The sequence below is a fragment of the Fundulus heteroclitus genome, chromosome 12 (assembly GCF_011125445.2).
Source record: "Fundulus heteroclitus isolate FHET01 chromosome 12, MU-UCD_Fhet_4.1, whole genome shotgun sequence".
Lineage (NCBI taxonomy): Eukaryota > Metazoa > Chordata > Actinopteri > Cyprinodontiformes > Fundulidae > Fundulus > Fundulus heteroclitus.
The window spans coordinates 3470454-3487258 of NC_046372.1; the positions used below are offsets into that span (position 1 = coordinate 3470454).

The 16805-nt window shown below is 44.8% G+C and overlaps 3 protein-coding genes across 11 annotated transcripts in view; 2 read left to right on the plus strand and 1 right to left on the minus strand.

The window, feature by feature from the left end:
* Nucleotides 1–553: 553 nt before the first annotated feature.
* Nucleotides 554–6788, plus strand: mthfd2 (methylenetetrahydrofolate dehydrogenase (NADP+ dependent) 2, methenyltetrahydrofolate cyclohydrolase). The gene is made up of 8 exons (XM_036143731.1): nucleotides 554–707; nucleotides 3193–3377; nucleotides 3609–3731; nucleotides 3848–4000; nucleotides 4086–4193; nucleotides 5752–5844; nucleotides 5938–6063; nucleotides 6148–6788. The coding sequence occupies exons 1-8, from the start codon at nucleotides 628–630 to the stop codon at nucleotides 6294–6296; spliced, it is 1017 nt and encodes a 338-aa protein (XP_035999624.1). The 5' UTR covers nucleotides 554–627; the 3' UTR covers nucleotides 6297–6788.
* A 1222-nt stretch (nucleotides 6789–8010) lies between these two features.
* arl6ip4 (ADP-ribosylation factor-like 6 interacting protein 4) lies at nucleotides 8011–10314 on the plus strand. 2 transcript variants are annotated; one of them, XM_012863373.3, is made up of 5 exons: nucleotides 8011–8240; nucleotides 8315–8638; nucleotides 9657–9774; nucleotides 9857–9926; nucleotides 10016–10314. In XM_012863373.3, exons 1-5 carry the CDS (start codon nucleotides 8084–8086, stop codon nucleotides 10070–10072), a joined length of 726 nt encoding a protein of 241 aa, XP_012718827.2. In that variant the 5' UTR covers nucleotides 8011–8083; the 3' UTR covers nucleotides 10073–10314. The 2 variants fall into 2 exon arrangements, with proteins under 2 accessions (XP_012718827.2, XP_035999625.1); XM_036143732.1 differs by having other exon boundaries at nucleotides 8011–8234; nucleotides 8312–8638.
* Nucleotides 10315–12245: 1931 nt separating this feature from the next.
* Nucleotides 12246–16805, minus strand: part of LOC105926900 (membrane-associated phosphatidylinositol transfer protein 2) — a 71357-nt gene continuing 66797 nt past the window's right edge. For all 8 annotated transcript variants that reach the window (XM_036143736.1, XM_036143742.1, XM_036143739.1 and 5 more), the window contains one exon: nucleotides 12246–16496. In XM_036143736.1, the coding sequence (XP_035999629.1) occupies nucleotides 16113–16496 (384 nt within the window). In that variant the 3' untranslated portion in view covers nucleotides 12246–16112. The remainder of the gene's footprint in view (nucleotides 16497–16805) is intronic.

The following is a 16805-nucleotide window of genomic DNA, read 5'->3' on the forward strand; positions in this document are numbered from 1 at the left end:
CATTCCAAGAGAAGATCCTTGGAAATGCAAAAGCACAATATGAAATCAAACTGTATGTTAAATAATGAGATTCCATTAGCTATAAGCGTGGTAATTAACACAGATAAAGGGTTAAAAACATCAATCTATATAAAATTAGGGAAGGCAAATTTATTTGTAGAGCACATATCAGCACGAGGACAGCGCAAAGTACTTCACAGGATCAAAACAAGGGAAAATTAAAACAGAATACATTTATTATTAATTTAGTCACTAATATAAAGCGACTTTTCAGACATCTTCTAATTTATTCAATATAAATGTATATTGTATACAGCCGAAACACATGACTTATGTTTATAAAACATGATCATGAGATAAAATCTAAATAAAAGTTTAAGCGACACAACGTGAGAACGTGCAGAGGGGCGTGGTGACGCTCTGAGCGGCTGTGGCGGCGGATAAGTTGGCCGCGTGGGGGTGGGAGATAACGGTGACGTAGGCAGCGCGAGGGAGGAGGGGCAGGGCTTTAAAGCGGCTCCGCTCCTCTTCCTCCTTCCCAGACTTTTGCTCCGTGACCGCGTTTCATAACCAGCCGGTGTCTGTCGGTGTGCGTCCCTCCTTTCCCCCCCCCCCAGAGGATCAGAAATGGCAGCGATCAGGACTCTCAGGAAGCTGTGCCAGCACGTCCAGCACCACGTCTGCAGCCTGCACACGTCCGCCCCCAGGTGAGCCGAGGGTTCATTCACAAAGCGCCGCCGTCGAGCACATCCAAAGGCTCGTTCGGGTCCTGGAGAGCCTCCCCCCGGCACACCGCCTCTCCGGTGGGTCTGGCGCACACGGACGCGGCGGCCGCCTCGGCAGCGCGGCTCGCTGGATTTGATTGTACTGAACGTCCCCGGTGCTTTTCGAGCGGGTTCTTGTCGGTGTGGCGCGCCCCTAGCGGCGAGCCGGTAGCATTGCAGCTGGCTGATGAAATCGCGAAGAGCGTTTGCAGCTCTGGGGGGCTGAAGGAGACAAGTTTCAGCTGGGGACCGAGGTGTTGGCTCGCATGCAAGGAAAAACCCATGCAAATGTGCGGATTAAGGGTTAAATGCATAGACTTTCTGATAATAATCTTCATAATAACATTCTGAAAACAACCAGCGATAAATTGACAACACCTTTTTATATCTTTGCTATATTTACAGACTTGTCTTACAAATGTAATTGTAAAAATGTATTGTTTTAGCATCTTTTATACATTTACTTACTTATTTAGTAATTTAGTAAAGGTATTTATTAAAATGATTTATATTAGTAATAATACACAAAGACCTTTAAATGTGAATGTTTTGAATAAAACTTCCAGCTTAATTAAAGGAGCAAGCATATAATGAATTCACTAAATTATTAGAAATGATTTAATATCACACGTGCATCATGGAGTTATTTGAGCTTCACTTGACCTAAAATTAAATCCTAAAACGTTACTGGTTAAGTAAACCTCAGATCAATGATTTTGCGTTCGGTTTGTCTGAGAGACAGGAGCTGCGGTCTGGGATCAACGCCCCAGCTCTGCTCTAAAAACAAACAAACTTTCTCGTTCACAATTTAAAATATAGTCGGTAACAGGTTTATAACAATGTTTTAGTTTTACATTTCCAACTGGGGAAGTCAGAAAAATCCTTCTCCCAGGTACAAGGAGAACAACCATTTAGTCACCATAAAGTGATTAAATGGTGAAATAATCACATGTGCTTTTTTTTTGTAAATAAAGATGGTTTATTACAACATATTAATTGATAAATTGTAAATACACGGGCAGTGAAAATGAATGGTTGAATGCATCTATGTATATGTACTCTGGTTTTAATTAACTGGGGACAAATTAAATAAATTATTAATTTCTCGAACCATGGCACTTTTGTACTGCCATAGCACGGCAGCAGCTCAGTCTTGCGTGGTGAAAAGTGTCACGCTACCCGTCATCAGTTCCATCACACAGATTGCAGATTTGCATCCCGTGAAGGAATGTAGTGGGAGCGTGCTGTGTGCAGCCTGACCCCTCGTTGCTGGGATCTGATGTTGCACGGGCGCTGATAGAAACCAATCTCCCGCGGGACTCGCACATGATCCGGACGATCATAAGATGGGTAATGTCAAACCAGTGGTGCGTTAGGCACATGTAGCTCCTTAACTTCCAAACAAGTTAACCTAGCACCAAAGCAGTCTTATTAAATCCATGACTCAGCTAAATGTGCGGCATCATTACGATCAGGAGGAACGGCATGTGGGCAATGTTTGTTAGCGTATAATATATCGGGCGTCTCGCTTTAAGATGCTCCTATCCAATAACATATTTGACCAGCTGGAAAGACATTCATTGCCATGAAAGTAAGCGTATGATCTATAGCGACCGAGACCAGTAAGCTCATGGAAAGTGGCGAGGCTTTGAGATCTGTGGAAAAAAAAAAAAGGCTAGATGGAGCAAAAATGCAGGTTAGGCCTTAACAGTATCATCGCTGCTATTTTTAGCAGCGATGATAACACCTAATCTTTTGCGCCCCTATTCAAAAAGAAGTGATAAAAACATGCAAAAATAATAAACAAGCTTTAAAAATGCAGGTGGGCGATAACAGTCTCTCCTACGTCTGTCTATGAATGCATATGAAAGATGAGTGGGAAAACTTTGGGTTTAAACGCGGGTGAGCAGCCACTGTAACAGCGTGCCGCCCTGCAGTCTCTACATATTCCCTCCTGGTTGTGACACTTTTATTCGGGGTTTAATTGGTTTTGGCAGAGCAACAGAGGTGGTTACATCACCGGTGATGGCTCATTGCTCTCTAGTTATTAGCTATTTGGCTATCTTGTTTTATATAATGCAGTCAAACCTTGCAGAGTCGGGACCGTGCAGTGGGGCAGCAGTGCGTACACCTATAAACACCGCACGCCGACGGTAGGAATGGGATTTAGCCAAGAGGAGATTTGCTCTGCCTCTAATTTTGGAAAGCTGGAGCTGGTACGTCTCCAAGATGCATGGCTGAGAGGCACTGCAGGGTTCTGGTGATAAAAGTCCTGCTAAATCAGGACCACTTCCAGGAAATAAGGTGGCACTGAACGGGTCGTTTACAGCTGAGGTGAAGTGACGTTCTCAGCTCGGTTTTCATTGTTTAATTACTATTCATGCAGGGGGGGAAAATGTAGTAACTCTTCATTCTTACTCTCTATCAGGGCAGAGGCGGTGGTCATCTCAGGGAGGAAGCTGGCCCGTCAGATCCGGGAAGAAACCCGGGCCGACGTGGAGCAGTGGGTCTTGGCTGGCAACAAGAGACCCCACCTGAGTGTCATTCTGGTGGGAGACAACCCAGCCAGTCACTCCTACGTTCTCAATAAGACTCGGGCTGCAGCCGACATCGGTAAGCGGGGGGGGGGAAACCAAAAGGCAAATTTTGAGATTATGACCAACGTCAGAAATAACAGGCTGCTGGGTGCATTGCCCGGGCCTGGAAGGCCTGAAGCGTGACTTTTCTTGCTTCAGACCCAATGGACCGTGGGAGGGGATACTCAAATGATTTTTATTTAATTTTTTTTAAATACTCAGTTTTTGCTAACCGTTTGTCTGTGTCGTCGCCTTCTTACTCCTACAGGAATCTCAAGTGAGACAATTCTCAAACACTCAGAGATCAGTGAGGAGGAGTTACTGGATCTAATTTTTAAGCTCAACACCGACCCTCGTGTGGACGGGCTGCTGGTCCAGCTGCCTCTGCCAGGTATGTTTAAAAAAAAAAAAACTGGAATGTCAGATAAGGAGCCTCTGGAACCAGATTATCCACTGTCCTGCTAGCCAAGACGGGAACATATCTAACGTATCGCCGTTTTCACTCAGACCACATTGACGAGCGCACGGTCTGCAACGCGGTGGCTCCTAACAAGGACGTGGACGGCTTCCACGTAGTCAACGTAGGCCGCATGTGCCTGGATCAATCCACCATGCTTCCCGCCACTCCCTGGGGAGTCTGGGAAATTATCAAGCGCACAGGTAGCAGGACCGGCCGCCGTACTGCACAGATTCTCAGGGTCAAGAAGATAAAGAAAAGTTAACTTTCCTAACGTGTGTCTTCCAGGCATTCCTACCTTTGGGAAGAATGTTGTCGTTGCAGGACGCTCCAAGAACGTCGGCATGCCCATCGCCATGCTACTTCACACAGACGGCAGTCATGAGAGGCCCGGAGGTGGGTTGTGTGTCTGGACTTGTATATATTTAAATAGAATGTATAACACGAGAATATTCACAACCCTTGAACTTTTTTTTATATACATTTTGTCACATTATAAAATCAAAGTAAAATACATTGCAGTTTCTAGCTGTAGAGTAAACAAGCAGTGAAGGAAATGCATGTTGGAAAAAAAAAAGTTTGATTTTGGTCTCATCTGACCAGAGCCCCTCCTTCCATATGAGGTGTGAAAAAACTTTCAATGAACTTTTTGTTCCTGACACTTTTCCATCAAGGTCAGACTTTAGTAAACTTTAATAGTTAACTGGTAGTTAACCCTTCACCACAATTTTTCCCACCTCGGCTGTAGATCCCTTCAATTAAATTCAATTTTATTTATATAGCGCCAGTTCATGAAACATGTCATCTCAAGGCACTTTACAAAGTCAAGTTCAATCATATTATACAGATTGGTCAAAAATGTTCTATATAAGGGAACCAGTAGATTGCATCAAGTCTTGACAAGCAGCATTCACTCCTGGAGAAGCGTAGAGCTACAGGGAGAGTTGTCTGCATTGTACATGGCTTTGCTGCAATCCCTCATACTGAGCAAGCATAAAGCGACAGTGGAAAGAAAAACTCCCCATTAACGGGAAGGAAAACCTCCAGCAGAACCGGGCTCAGTATGAACGGTCATCTGCCTCGACCGACTGGAGGTTAGAGAAGGCAGAGCAGAGACACAACAAGCACAGAAGCTCACATTGATCCAGGAATCTGTTCTACATTAGATGGTAGTAGTGGGTGAGCCGTCTTCTCTGGATGATGTAACAGTTAACAGAACGCCAGACCAGGTGTACCTACTATGAAGAAAAAAGAGAGAGAACAAAAAGTTAAACGCTGAAATGACAACAGTCATTTCAATGTAATGCAATGCAAGGCCTTAGAGTTGCCATGTGCTCTGTGAGGTGTTCCAAGCTTGGGATATTGTTTAAAAAAATGAATCTTCCTTTTAAAGTTCTCCACGACTTCATCTCAGACCTGTTTGCTGTGGTTTTGTTTTTGCTCTTGAATGTTCCCTAAAAAAGCCTCAGAGGCCTTTTTAAGGAAAATCTGCGTTTGTACTGACGTTGAATTACACACATTGGGACTCTGTTTAAGGAGATGGTTACTGTGGATTTTATATACAGGTGTCAGAGTAAGGGGGTTAATGCATGCCACACTTATTTTCTTATTTGTAAAAAAAAAAAAGAAAAGTATAATTTTCTATTCATGTCAGTTTTGCGCTACTTTTTGCTTTTGTTCATTTTTTTTATTTAATCCTTATTTATACATGTGTTCTCATTTTCAAGAGAGACCTGTTTGATAAAACAAAACAGCAAAAACAATAATATAATATGACTTAACAAGAGGAAGTTGCATTTCTTTTTCTCTTAAAATTAAAAATTCAAAGTGCATACATTGAAGTTTGTAGGTTTAATGTTCCAAAATAAAACATTTTAGGGGTATGAATACTTCTGCTAGACATTGAACGAGGCAACAGTGTTTAATATCCGTCCTCTCTTCTGATCTGCTGCAGGTGACGCCACAGTCACCATTTCTCACCGTTACACTCCAAAGGAACAACTTTGCCAGCACACTAAAATAGCCGACATCGTCGTGGCTGCTGCAGGTTTGTCGCTTGTTTGCTTACGGCCCAAAATTCTTCCAGTTATCGCCACTTGCATGTCTTATCTGGCCTAACGGCTCTCAACGTGGCTGCTAGGAATTCCCAACCTGATCACAGCGGACATGATCAAAGAGGGAGCTGCCGTGATCGACGTCGGAATAAACCGGGTGCAGGACCCCGTCACTGGGAAGAGCAGACTGGTCGGAGATGTGGATTTTGAAGGTATCAGGGGGAGTTTGATAGGATTTCTGGACGATCTCACTCCTTCTGCGTCTTAGTAACTCATCTTGTCTGCCCACTTTTCAGCTGTGAAGAAGAAGGCGGGATTCATTACCCCGGTTCCCGGAGGAGTCGGACCCATGACCGTGGCCATGCTGATGAAGAACACCGTCAAAGCTGCCAAAAGCGTCCTGCAGTTCCCCCCGGAGAGGATCCGCCTGGCGGTCGCGTCCTAATGGGGCCACACAGTAAACCTGTGACGCATTCCTCCCAGCACCACCCACTCGTTTTCTGACTCGGAGCGGCACAGTGAGCTCCACTTTGCACACAGAGCGACAAGATGCTCGCTTGGAGGCTCCTGTTTCTGTTCCTCAAGTTCGTCCAATTTTAGCCTGTTACACTAACTCATGCAACTGCATGTGCTTTGTAACAGTATTTATCATTTGCAATGTATGTCTTTGATGGGTTTTAAAGAGAGATTGTTTCTATTTATTGCTACAGAGACAGTATTTTACACATGATTGAAGACTTGTGGCAGTATATGACTCTACGCAGTGAAGCAGAGTGACTGAGCCCTGCTTTCCTGCTTTTTTTTTTTTTCAGTTAGTTTAGCCTCATGTAAGTGTGCATTAAGGGCTATAAGGAGCAAGATTGTTTATTGAAATACGAGCTTTAAAGATTCACCTATGCCTTGCAAAAACAATAAAAGTATTGCATTTTTCTTCTCACGTTGTTGCTTCTTCTTGCATAAACATTTCAAGCCTGGGGTAACTTCATAAGGGGACATGAAATGCTGGAACTCTTTGGGACAAAACGTCAAACTTGCATGATGGACCAACACAAGCTGATGTGTAACTTTAAAGTGGAATCCGTGATAAATGGGTTTTCAAATGATTTTACAAATAAAAATCTGAAAAGGTACCGTGGCATATTAAGCACCACTTCACCCCGATTCTCCTTAATGCATTTGAGCACAGCAACTCTCCTGAGTCGTCCCCTAACTAGTAAATGATCCACCCTTGTCTCGTTTAATCTGTAAAAGTAATAGCTGCTCTGTGAGGGTCTCAGAAGTTTGTTGGAGAACATCAGTGAACAAACTGCAGCATGGAGACCAAGGAACAAAGATGATTGTTCAGGAAGAAAGTTGTGGAGAGGTTTAAAACGTTGCTGAAAAATTGTCCCAAGCTTCAATTTCTCTGAGAACCCTGTTCCAGCCATCATCTGAAAATAGAATAACAGCAAGACACAGCTGATGGATGGATCAGAGAAGTGGCCCCTGGTAACCCTGGATGAGCTGCAGAGATTCACAGCTGAGGTAACAGGACAGCTGTTAGTCCAGCGCTCCACAAATCTCACCTTCATGTAAGTGGCGAGAAGAAATTTATTAAGCCTCATCAGAAATTTTCCACAAGCCTTGTTGGGGACACAGGAAACATGTGGAAAAGGTGCTGTGGTCTGATATGACTACATTTTCTTCTGCAGGGCATCGGTTCTAACAACTGTGCCACAAACAACAAATTTACAAAAAAATAAATAGGGATCACTTGAACTAAACTATGCAACAACTGATTTTCTGAGGTGATTTACATCGCAAAGATACTTTCAAGTATTATATTTCTGATTATTAATTGGGTTTTCTTTCATTGGTTCAATTATTCTTAGGCCTGCTTTCAAACTTAAAACATTACAATAAATTATAAAGGTAATCTTAAATGTACCATTACCACTACTACTTCTAATAATTGAAATAAATAGCTGGGCTAGGCTACATGTAGAATAAATATTTCCAGAAGCGTTTACACTGCAGTTTAATAATTTATAATTATCATAGGGATGAATTGCTGTGCTACAATGGAAATATATTTTCAAGTATGATCATATTTATTTCAGTTTTTCAGCGTAAATGTAAGGAGGAACCAGGAACGTTTCTTGTTCTCTGACGCCAGAATTAAAAGACGAGCCGACTTCCGGTCAGCGTTTCCGGCAGCGCTGCTGTTCTTTGTAAACAGCGGGTGTTTCCGTGATGAATCGCAGCAGATCGTCGAGCAAAACTGCCGGAGAGAGAAAAACCGAGAAAAAGAAACGCATACGGTCCTCTTCTTCCTCCTCCTCCACCTCCTCCTCCTCCAGCAGGAGCAGGTCGGCCAAGAAAAGCTCTGCGAAGAAGAAGAAGAAGACAGGTCGGGGCTGGTTTGTTCATTGTAAAGCCGCCGGAGCGCCTTATCAAGCTTCCTGAACGTGTGTTTCTCCTCAGATGGGAGGGAGCAACGAAAGAGGAGGACCCGCTCCTCATCTTCATCATCCACTGCCTCCTCGTCTTCCTCTTCGTCGTCCTCCTCCTCCTCCACTTCAAGCGACGAGAGGAGGAAGAGGAAAAAGAGCAAAGCCCTGAAGAAGAAGCTGAAGAAGCAGAAGGCCAAGCTGAAGAAGCAGAGGAAAAAGGAGAAGAAGAAGCTGAAGCGGAAGGAGAAGAAGCTGAAGAAGGAGGCCGAGGCGCTGCAGAGGCCAGCGGAGAAGCCTCCGTCCCTCCCGGAGGTGATGCAGACCGAAGCTGTGGAGGAGGTGGAGCTGGGGCCAGGTGAGACTCACGGGGTGGACCAGGCCCGTATTAAGACAATGTGGTGCCCCTGGGCACTATACCTCAAAGCCCCCCCCCCCTCCCCTTACCCGTGTTGTCCTCTGGTCAAAAACATCAGACATAATGAAGAGGATTTCTGTAATGTAATTTACTATTTACTAACTTACACAACTACATGTAGGCATATGAGCAGTGAGCAATATTAAAATATCTCATTTTAAAATGTTGAAATCAAACAAAATCTTGATTTATTTATCATTTATTATTATTGTGACTTCAGTGTTCACAAAACGAATAATGCATGGTCTTTCAACAATTTCAAGTAAATAATACAACAATTTATCAAAAATATATATTTAAAGCATGTGTCATGTGGTGCCCCCTCCCCCCCATGGTTGGTGCCCCTGGCCCACTGAGCCTTATGGATAATCCGGCCCTAAGACGGTCAATGCTGTGGTTCTGATTTAAAATGTGTTTAATACTGGTTTTGGGATTATTTTTGTGTCTTTGTTCATTTGTTGTGATTGTTTCTGTTAGCCTACTGCAAATAAATTTTACTGGGGGTGGGAGCACGGGTCTGGATTTCAATGACAGGCTGCGAGGTGACTTGAAAGAAGCTGCGCTTCCAAGAAAGCCCTAAAAATATGTCAGCTGAAAGCAAGGAGTGCGCCAACCTTCCTCAGAGTGATGTTAGTAACTGGTAGATGGCTACGAGACGCATCTCAAGTCGTACTTCAGCCATGGGGGGCAAGGCTTGCTGTTTGTCCCCTAACCTTTTCCTCAGTTAGAAGAGATCCTGTCGTCGATATCTTGTCTTTAGGAAGTAAAACAACGCTTTTTTGTTTGTGTCAAGGGCCATTAAATCCCTTTTTCATAGAAAAAAAATTAGGTTAGACGTCAGTAGGTGAACATTTCCAGGAAAACAGAATATTTAACAACGTTCTCTTAATCTTTTCTCCCTTCCGTATGCTTTTTTTAAATTTTTTTTTTTCCTCCTTTGGTTTGCTGCGTTCCTCAGTCATGACCGACGAGCAGAAGGCCCGGCTCGCCACTAAGAGACCCCTGACCAAGGAGGAGTACGAGGCCCGGCAGAGCGTGATCCGCAGGGTGGTGGACCCTGAAACGGGAAGAACCAGGTGTGACGGAGGACTCGCTGTGGCTTGACCACCATGAAATGAAACGTCCCCGTTCCCAGATGTCTGACCGTCTTTCTTCCAGGCTGGTGAGAGGAGAGGGAGAGATCATCGAGGAGATAGTGACCCGAGACAAACACAAAGAGATCAACAAGGTAAGCCGAGCGCCACCGGTTCCCGTTAAGAACCCGTCGTTTCTGTGAGCTGGACGGCCAACGTCTCTGTTTTGTTTTTTGTCCGCTAGCAAGCTACGACGGGAGACGGGAACGCCTTCCAGAGAAAGCTGGGCATGAACAGGTAGAAGGTGCTGCAGAGCGTCACTGGATTCCTGCCAAAGTGCTGAAACCCCTCAGAAGAAAAGGAGCGTCCCGCACCGTTCACTTCCTCTCCGTTTCTGAGGCATTCTGTTGTTTTCAAGGAAAGATTTTCTCTGTTTAGATTTATGTCTGGATTGTTTCTGCATTTCCCGTCACCTGAAAACGAGCTGTATAATTTATACGTACCGTGAAACACAATAAATCAGATTCCACGTATGTTACTCTACATCTACTGTACAGTCGTTTTAGAATATGGACTTTTATCTCCGTTTTTTATTGGTATTTTATTGTTAAAGGAGCCTGACTTTCTTGCCATTTTTCCACACTTGACTCCTTCATTTTTTTCCACCTACTTTAAATATTTGCATCTTTTAAACAACTGGGAGCTTCGGTGCCTTTATTTGCTCTGCAGACCCGGTGGATCAGGACTCGACCTCAGCACAGGGTAAATTTATCTGATGCAGATGTTTTTGTGTAAAAACATCTGGAACTACAGCCTCATCTGTTGGAACAAAACGTCAATTTAAATTTATCTGGTGGCGCAGGGGTAGTGAGCACGACCCGTATACAGAGGCCTTAGTCCTGGGTTTGATTCTGGCCTGAATTCTTTTGCCGCATGTCTTTCCCTCCCCCTTATTCAAATGATAAATTTGAATTTATCAATGATGCTCCTTTAGAGCGGCACAGACTGGTGTCCAAATGGAAATAAAAATAACTAAGCTATCTAAGTTCACTGCAGTGCACGCTGCTTGGACTTGGCTCTGGGAGAAAGTAAGAGAGATGTGTCGTTATTTGTGGGATTTCCAGTGTAATATTGGGCGATACTCCTATGCTTGACTGTGATTATGGCTGGAAACTGGTGGAACACCAGTGTGATTATATAATCTGACCCAATCTGTATAATCTGATTGAATTTGACTCTGGAAAGTGCCTTGAGTTGACATGTTTCATGAATTGGCGCTATATCAATACAATTTAATTGAATTGATTAGAGGGAAGCCAGCTCAACATCATCATAGGCCGAGTGGGTTCTGACTAAGAAAGAGGTCCCCCCCGTCAGACAAGACTAAAATGTTTGCCTGCTGTGAGGAAGCCGGACACCTTTCAGTAAAAAAACTACTAGCTATGAGGCATGGTGGTGGTAGCTTCATGCTGAGGGCCTGTTTCACTGCCATTGTTGGTCTGGCGCGTCTCGTAGAGTGAAGGACAGATAGCTACCTGGACCAGGACGGTGTCCCTGGACAAAACAAATTTTTTTAGAGATAAAGCAGCCTGACTTTAAGCTTCTGGAATTACCTAAACTTCCCCTGTGTGTGGACTATATTAAAAGCCAGGTCAGTATCTGGAACACCATCCGTTATCTTTACCTGCTTATCCGTGCAGGACCCAACCTGACAGCCATGTTTTTGGACTGTGGGAGGAAGCCAGAGAACCTTCTTGCTGCAAGGCCTTACCTGGAAAACCAGCCAATGTAAATGAGCTCCGCAGATTGTGATAAGAGAAGTCAGATATCCAGACACAAGCCTGTAGCTGCCTGATGACTAAAAAAAAAAAGCTGTTGGGGTGCAGTAAATGGATATTTGAGCCCGCATGGATGCAGTAATTTAACCCTGTGTAGATCAGAGAAAATTCACAATATAATCAAACGTGTGTTCATATATTACCGTGGAAAACAAACAGCTCCTCTCTGGTTCTGACTGTTTAAGGACGGGACTTTCTGATGCTTTTTAACTGCTGAGACTCCATAAAACAGAAACATGTCAAATGGTCCAGTACAACCTTTGTAGTGGATAAAGATGATTTGAAAGCAGCCCAGTATGGGGCTTATTAGATGGTCATAAACTTTTACAGTCTATGTGTAAAGGAAATGTTAAATTACCAGAACGACTGTTGCATAAAACTACTTTTATTTCCCTTAGGGGCAAAGCCAGAAGTGGTGTTTTAAGACTATTCCACAGTACTGTCCAGAACTGGGTCTGTGGCCACAATGTAAAAAAAAAACAAAAACAAAAACTGCAGTTTGCTGTAAAGATCATGAGTTAGAACCGGTGGCTGCACCAAACTCGCTCTACTTCAGATAGTTCTGGTCAAAACCCGGCTTCGAATAATGTTGAACTGCGATGTTCTGACTTGGAAAAAAGGCCAACATCTGTTGAGTTCTTTATAATTTTCTTTATACACTTCATAAAATCACAAAGGAATGAATAGATTGAAATATCATAATCCTACAAGAGCTACGACCTGTACAATTCTTACATTTACCAGCTTATCAATAAATAAATGTATACAGTCTAACTGTTGTTGAAACAGAACCAGCTTTGGACTGAAGCGGGTAAAAGAGCTCGAGACAGAGGGCTTGAAATCGGATCAATACGTCAAATAAGGTACTTATTTAAAAACAATTACAGCAGGGGCCTCCAGGGTTGGTGTCCTGCCTGGTTTAGATGCTCTGATTCAGCCAGGGGGCGGCGATTAGGGCAGTTGCCCAGGGCGGCATCGGTGGTGCCCTGAACAAGTTTTCTATCGCTTCTATCTCGTGTGCAGTGTAGCAGCTGTCCCCAGCCTGCCGCTGACAATATCAGGGATAGATTACAGGCTTTCTGTGCAGCTGCACCGCATTTTTAATCCTTGGTTGGTGGGCGGCAGAGGGTGGGGGCCTACCCAGGGCGCCAGTCATGCAAGAACCGCCACTGCTAAATCAGAGGACTGGCTCAGTTGCAGCCGTCTGCAGAGCTGGGGGACACGCTGAGGAAGTGTTTCCTTTTTTTCAATCTGCCGCGTTGGACCAAAAGGTCACATCTCTCACATGTAGGACACCCGGCTGGAGCTGGACGCCCCTGAATCACAGCCTCGCTGTGCGTCGGGGAAAATGCTTTCCTCTCATTCTTCATGGCGTCAGCCTGGGCGTGAGCAGGAGAGGGACATGTAAGGCCTCGGGTAATCTGTCCGTCCATAAACTGGACCGCAGTCTGAAATTATCCCTGCAGCGCTTCCTCTCCTTACATTCGCTTCATATTATACTTCAGCGGTTAGATGAGTTTTCCAGCTTTCCCCTACGACAGCGGCTTTGTGCCAAATGGCGACGGGCCGCCTTTCCTTATAGTAAATAACACGGCTGACAATGAGCCTGGGGATGATTTTTGTTCAGCCTCACGGAGCTCAGGGCTGGAATACGTGTCGAAAAGCAGCAAAATCTGAGAATTAACAGACGTTTTAACGTTTCAGTATCGTTTCAATCTTAAGGAGCCTGGGTTTTATTGCCCGCATGTTTTCCCGCCGCTTTACCGTGCCGACAGTCAACAGATGCATCCGCGCCTGAGAGGCAGAAGTCACAAAACAAATAAAAAAAACAAGAGTTTCCACAGAAAGAATCCAACCGTGACATTCGACACGTTTCTCAGGCCAGAGTCACTTTATTGTGAGAAATCTCCACACTGTAAAAGGTGCGCCCTGTGCGTTGAGGGCAGAGCGTTGACCCGGCGGGGCGAACCCCTCTGCAGCTTGACGTCTGTAACATATGTGCCGGGCGTCGCCTGATTGTCAGTGCACTGTGACGTCTGGCTGAGCCGCAGCTGCTTCCCAGTAGCATTGCACACTTTCCCTTACATCTGAGTCCGTATTGGTCCGCCGCAGTCCGCTCTGAAGGCGCCGTCAACGCCGAGCTCCACACTTATTGCAGATCCTTGTTAAGAGGTATGATAGAAATTCATCCTGTACAGCAGCAGCACATTATCACACCAATCCAGCCTTTCATCCAGTGCGGGGAAAAACATTTTATGTTGAGAAAAATTTAAATTGTACACTTATTTGGACTCCAATAAAACCCCAACAAGTAGAGCAAAAGGAGGTTGTATTTTACCGGCAGGACAGAACTTTGGATAACTAAACCTTTCTAATTCACTCCCTCTTCCACCCACCCTACAGGCTTTCTGCTGTATTTTATTCTGGAGGCTAAGCCAGCCATGAAAGACGGTCGGTTTTGTGTCTGGTGAACCATTTCTGCGCCGCTTTGTTAAGATATTGGCGACTGGTGCGCTAAAAGATGATCATGATGCCACTCTCTGTAATGAGAATCAGACCCACAGCATCACAGATCCTCCACCTTACTCAACAGTGAGAAGAAGGAGGCGCTTTTCTCTTCTATCACACAATTATCCTTTTGGCAAGCCCTACATGTTAATGCAGGCGATGGTAGGACAGAAAAGGCTTCATCCTGATATAGATACGGGCAAGTAGCCATTTTTCCTGCTTCCAGAAGACTAACATACAGCTGTCGTTGTTTAATGTCAATTTCTCTTGTTTTCCCCATTCTGAAAAGTGGCTGAAAGTATAAAAAAAACTGACTGACTTAAAAATATAAAGGATGAATCATTATTAGGAACTGCTAGAAGTGCCAATAAATATAATTCTATAGAGTGAAAATGATGCTTCTGCAATATAAGATGAATTTGTGGCTTTTTCCCTTTTACACCAAAGGAGCCAATAAGAGTGGAGATCGCTCAAGAAGGACAAGTATCCATGTTTCAAATAAAAATAAAATAAAAAAAAGGCATGAAAAGTTACCAAACTCTAGAAATAAATAGTAAAGATCACAAAGAAAGTCTCAGCTCTGCGTTCCAAGTTTCGGATTTACATCTGGCGCTCCTTCTTCCTCTCAAGGTGCAGCAGAGGACAGAGAGGGAGACGGTAACGCAGGGAGGGATACTTAAGAGCACATTCAACGCCTCATTTACAGCTTAATAATAAGAACCAGGGATGGGGGGGGGGGAATTCAAAACCTCCAAAAGTGGCTAATATCAAACATAGCATATATGACAACAGTTCTGGTACAGCTGCGGTGATCCGCTGGGTAAAATGATAGAAATACAATACTGTGCCAGGCAAGGATTTCTGCACTTTTTTGGCTGCCGAAACTCAAATTTGAGGAGAAAATACATAACATAGCAAAAAATTTACTTTCAAAACACACGTCTGTCCACAAAAAAAAAAAAAAAAAAAAGAATTTTAACATGGCTGTATAATTAAATAGTAATGACCATCAATCATTTCACCCTCCATAGTAAAGAAGACACTTTAATCTGGTCTACAGTGGACCAGATACCAGATCTGCGCTGTAATGTAACAATTATGTACAGGCCTCATTTAGGCATTAAACAATATACTTACACAATTTATTCCATTATTTCATACACAGGAGGCCCTTATAGGATCCTCTCTGCTCAGAAACAGCGGGAGGTTTTTTTTTTTAACGCTGCTTACTTTGGCACCTTCGCTGCACAGTTGAAGTTTTTTCTTAAAAACTCAACTTTAACCCTAATCAAAGGATCCGTTCACAGTTTCTCTCCACGCGACGCTCCCTTTCATTCTATCAGTCGAGGTGCGAGAGGAAAAAAAAAAAAAAACGACTTTCAGCTGAACGTCTGAATAATTTCTGTTTGGCTTTGATTCACTTTTAACAATTGTGGAAAAAAAAAAACGATTTAACACTGTTGTTTTTTTTTTTGAAGTAACAAATGTGCTCAGTTCAGTGTTAATCGAGTCTGCGGTTACAGATTAAAACAAAAGGGCCGATGCCAACATCTGCGGCACAGGAAGTTAGTCTCTGCTGCTGTTTGTGTGCTTGCAGCGGGCCGCGCGCTGTGGCGGCGGCGGCGGCGTGTCGCTGCCGTCTGCTGTGGAGCTGCCAGCTGACTGAGCGGCCAGCTGGAGCGGCTCCCGCCTTATGTTCATGGCTGAAAAATATTCACCGAACAGAAGAAAACGTTTAGTTTCCTACATCGTGAATCATTCCTGTTTGTGTGACGTGTCGTTTCGGAAAGGATTTGTCTTTTTTATTAAAACAATAACAAAAAAATATATATAGAAACCGCCTCAGCTAAAACCGTTTCGTTGCTGATAAGCGGGGCTGTGGCACCAGATTCCCCCCCCACCACCACCACCGCCCCTGTGGTGTTCCAGCCCACTTGGTCCAAACTTTGCAGCGTCTTTGCCTCTGTCCTCCGTCCTCCCGTCCCCCCCGTAATCTCACTTGGGGTTGAAGGGGAACGGCTCCAGCTTGGTGCTGCTGCTGCGGCCCCAGCAGCTCGCCGTGATGCTCATGCTGCGCTGCGTGGCGCCGGCGCCCTGGCTCTGGGTCCGCTCCAGACGCTCCCGCTCCAGACGCTCGCTGTCCGACTGGCTCTGCGTGCGCTCGGGCCGGTTGTGGACGCCGCCGGTCGGGGAGCTGGGGGCCGGCTGGGAGGAGATGGTGCGCAGCAGGTGGTTTCGTTTCCTCAGGAAGTCGCTGTTGGCGCCCAGGCCGAAGCTTCCCTTACGCAGGACCATGCGGGCGCTGCTGGACTTGGCGGGCCGAGAGCGGTGGTTGTACTCCAGCTGGGACAGATGGGCCGCATAGCCCTCTGTGATGAACTGTGGAGTGGGTGAGAGGAGAGGGACGTTTCAGCTGAAGGGAAGGTTAACTTGACAAATGTTGCTTTAGGCTTTAGCGCTGAGTATGAATTGGCGGCGGAAGGCGCAGCCATAAGGCCCGTTTACACTACACTTTTTTATCCGAGCCGAGCCGAGACCAGTCCGAGCTTGGATCAGTTAACCAAGCCAAGACGACCGTTTACACACCACACTATCCCGGTTCCTTGGTTGCTCCTCGCCTCCTAGTGACGATCTGCGGTACTACCGCTCTCTGGGATTGAAGGCGGGACCGAGCAAATCAAAACGGTG

What these genes read in the sequence shown, in the direction of transcription:
- mthfd2 (XM_036143731.1), top strand. Translation starts at nt 628, where the DNA reads ATGGCAGCGATCAGGACTCTCAGGAAGCTGTGCCAGCACGTCCAGCAC. An exon ending in GGTCCAGCTGCCTCTGCCAG is followed by an intron (nt 3,732 to 3,847) that starts GTATGTTTAAAA and finishes GTTTTCACTCAG; the next exon opens with ACCACATTGACGAGCGCACG. An exon ending in GGAAATTATCAAGCGCACAG is followed by an intron (nt 4,001 to 4,085) that starts GTAGCAGGACCG and finishes TGTGTCTTCCAG; the next exon opens with GCATTCCTACCTTTGGGAAG.
- arl6ip4 (XM_012863373.3), top strand. Translation starts at nt 8,084, where the DNA reads ATGAATCGCAGCAGATCGTCGAGCAAAACTGCCGGAGAGAGAAAAACC. An exon ending in GGAGGTGGAGCTGGGGCCAG is followed by an intron (nt 8,639 to 9,656) that starts GTGAGACTCACG and finishes TGCGTTCCTCAG; the next exon opens with TCATGACCGACGAGCAGAAG. An exon ending in AACACAAAGAGATCAACAAG is followed by an intron (nt 9,927 to 10,015) that starts GTAAGCCGAGCG and finishes TTTGTCCGCTAG; the next exon opens with CAAGCTACGACGGGAGACGG.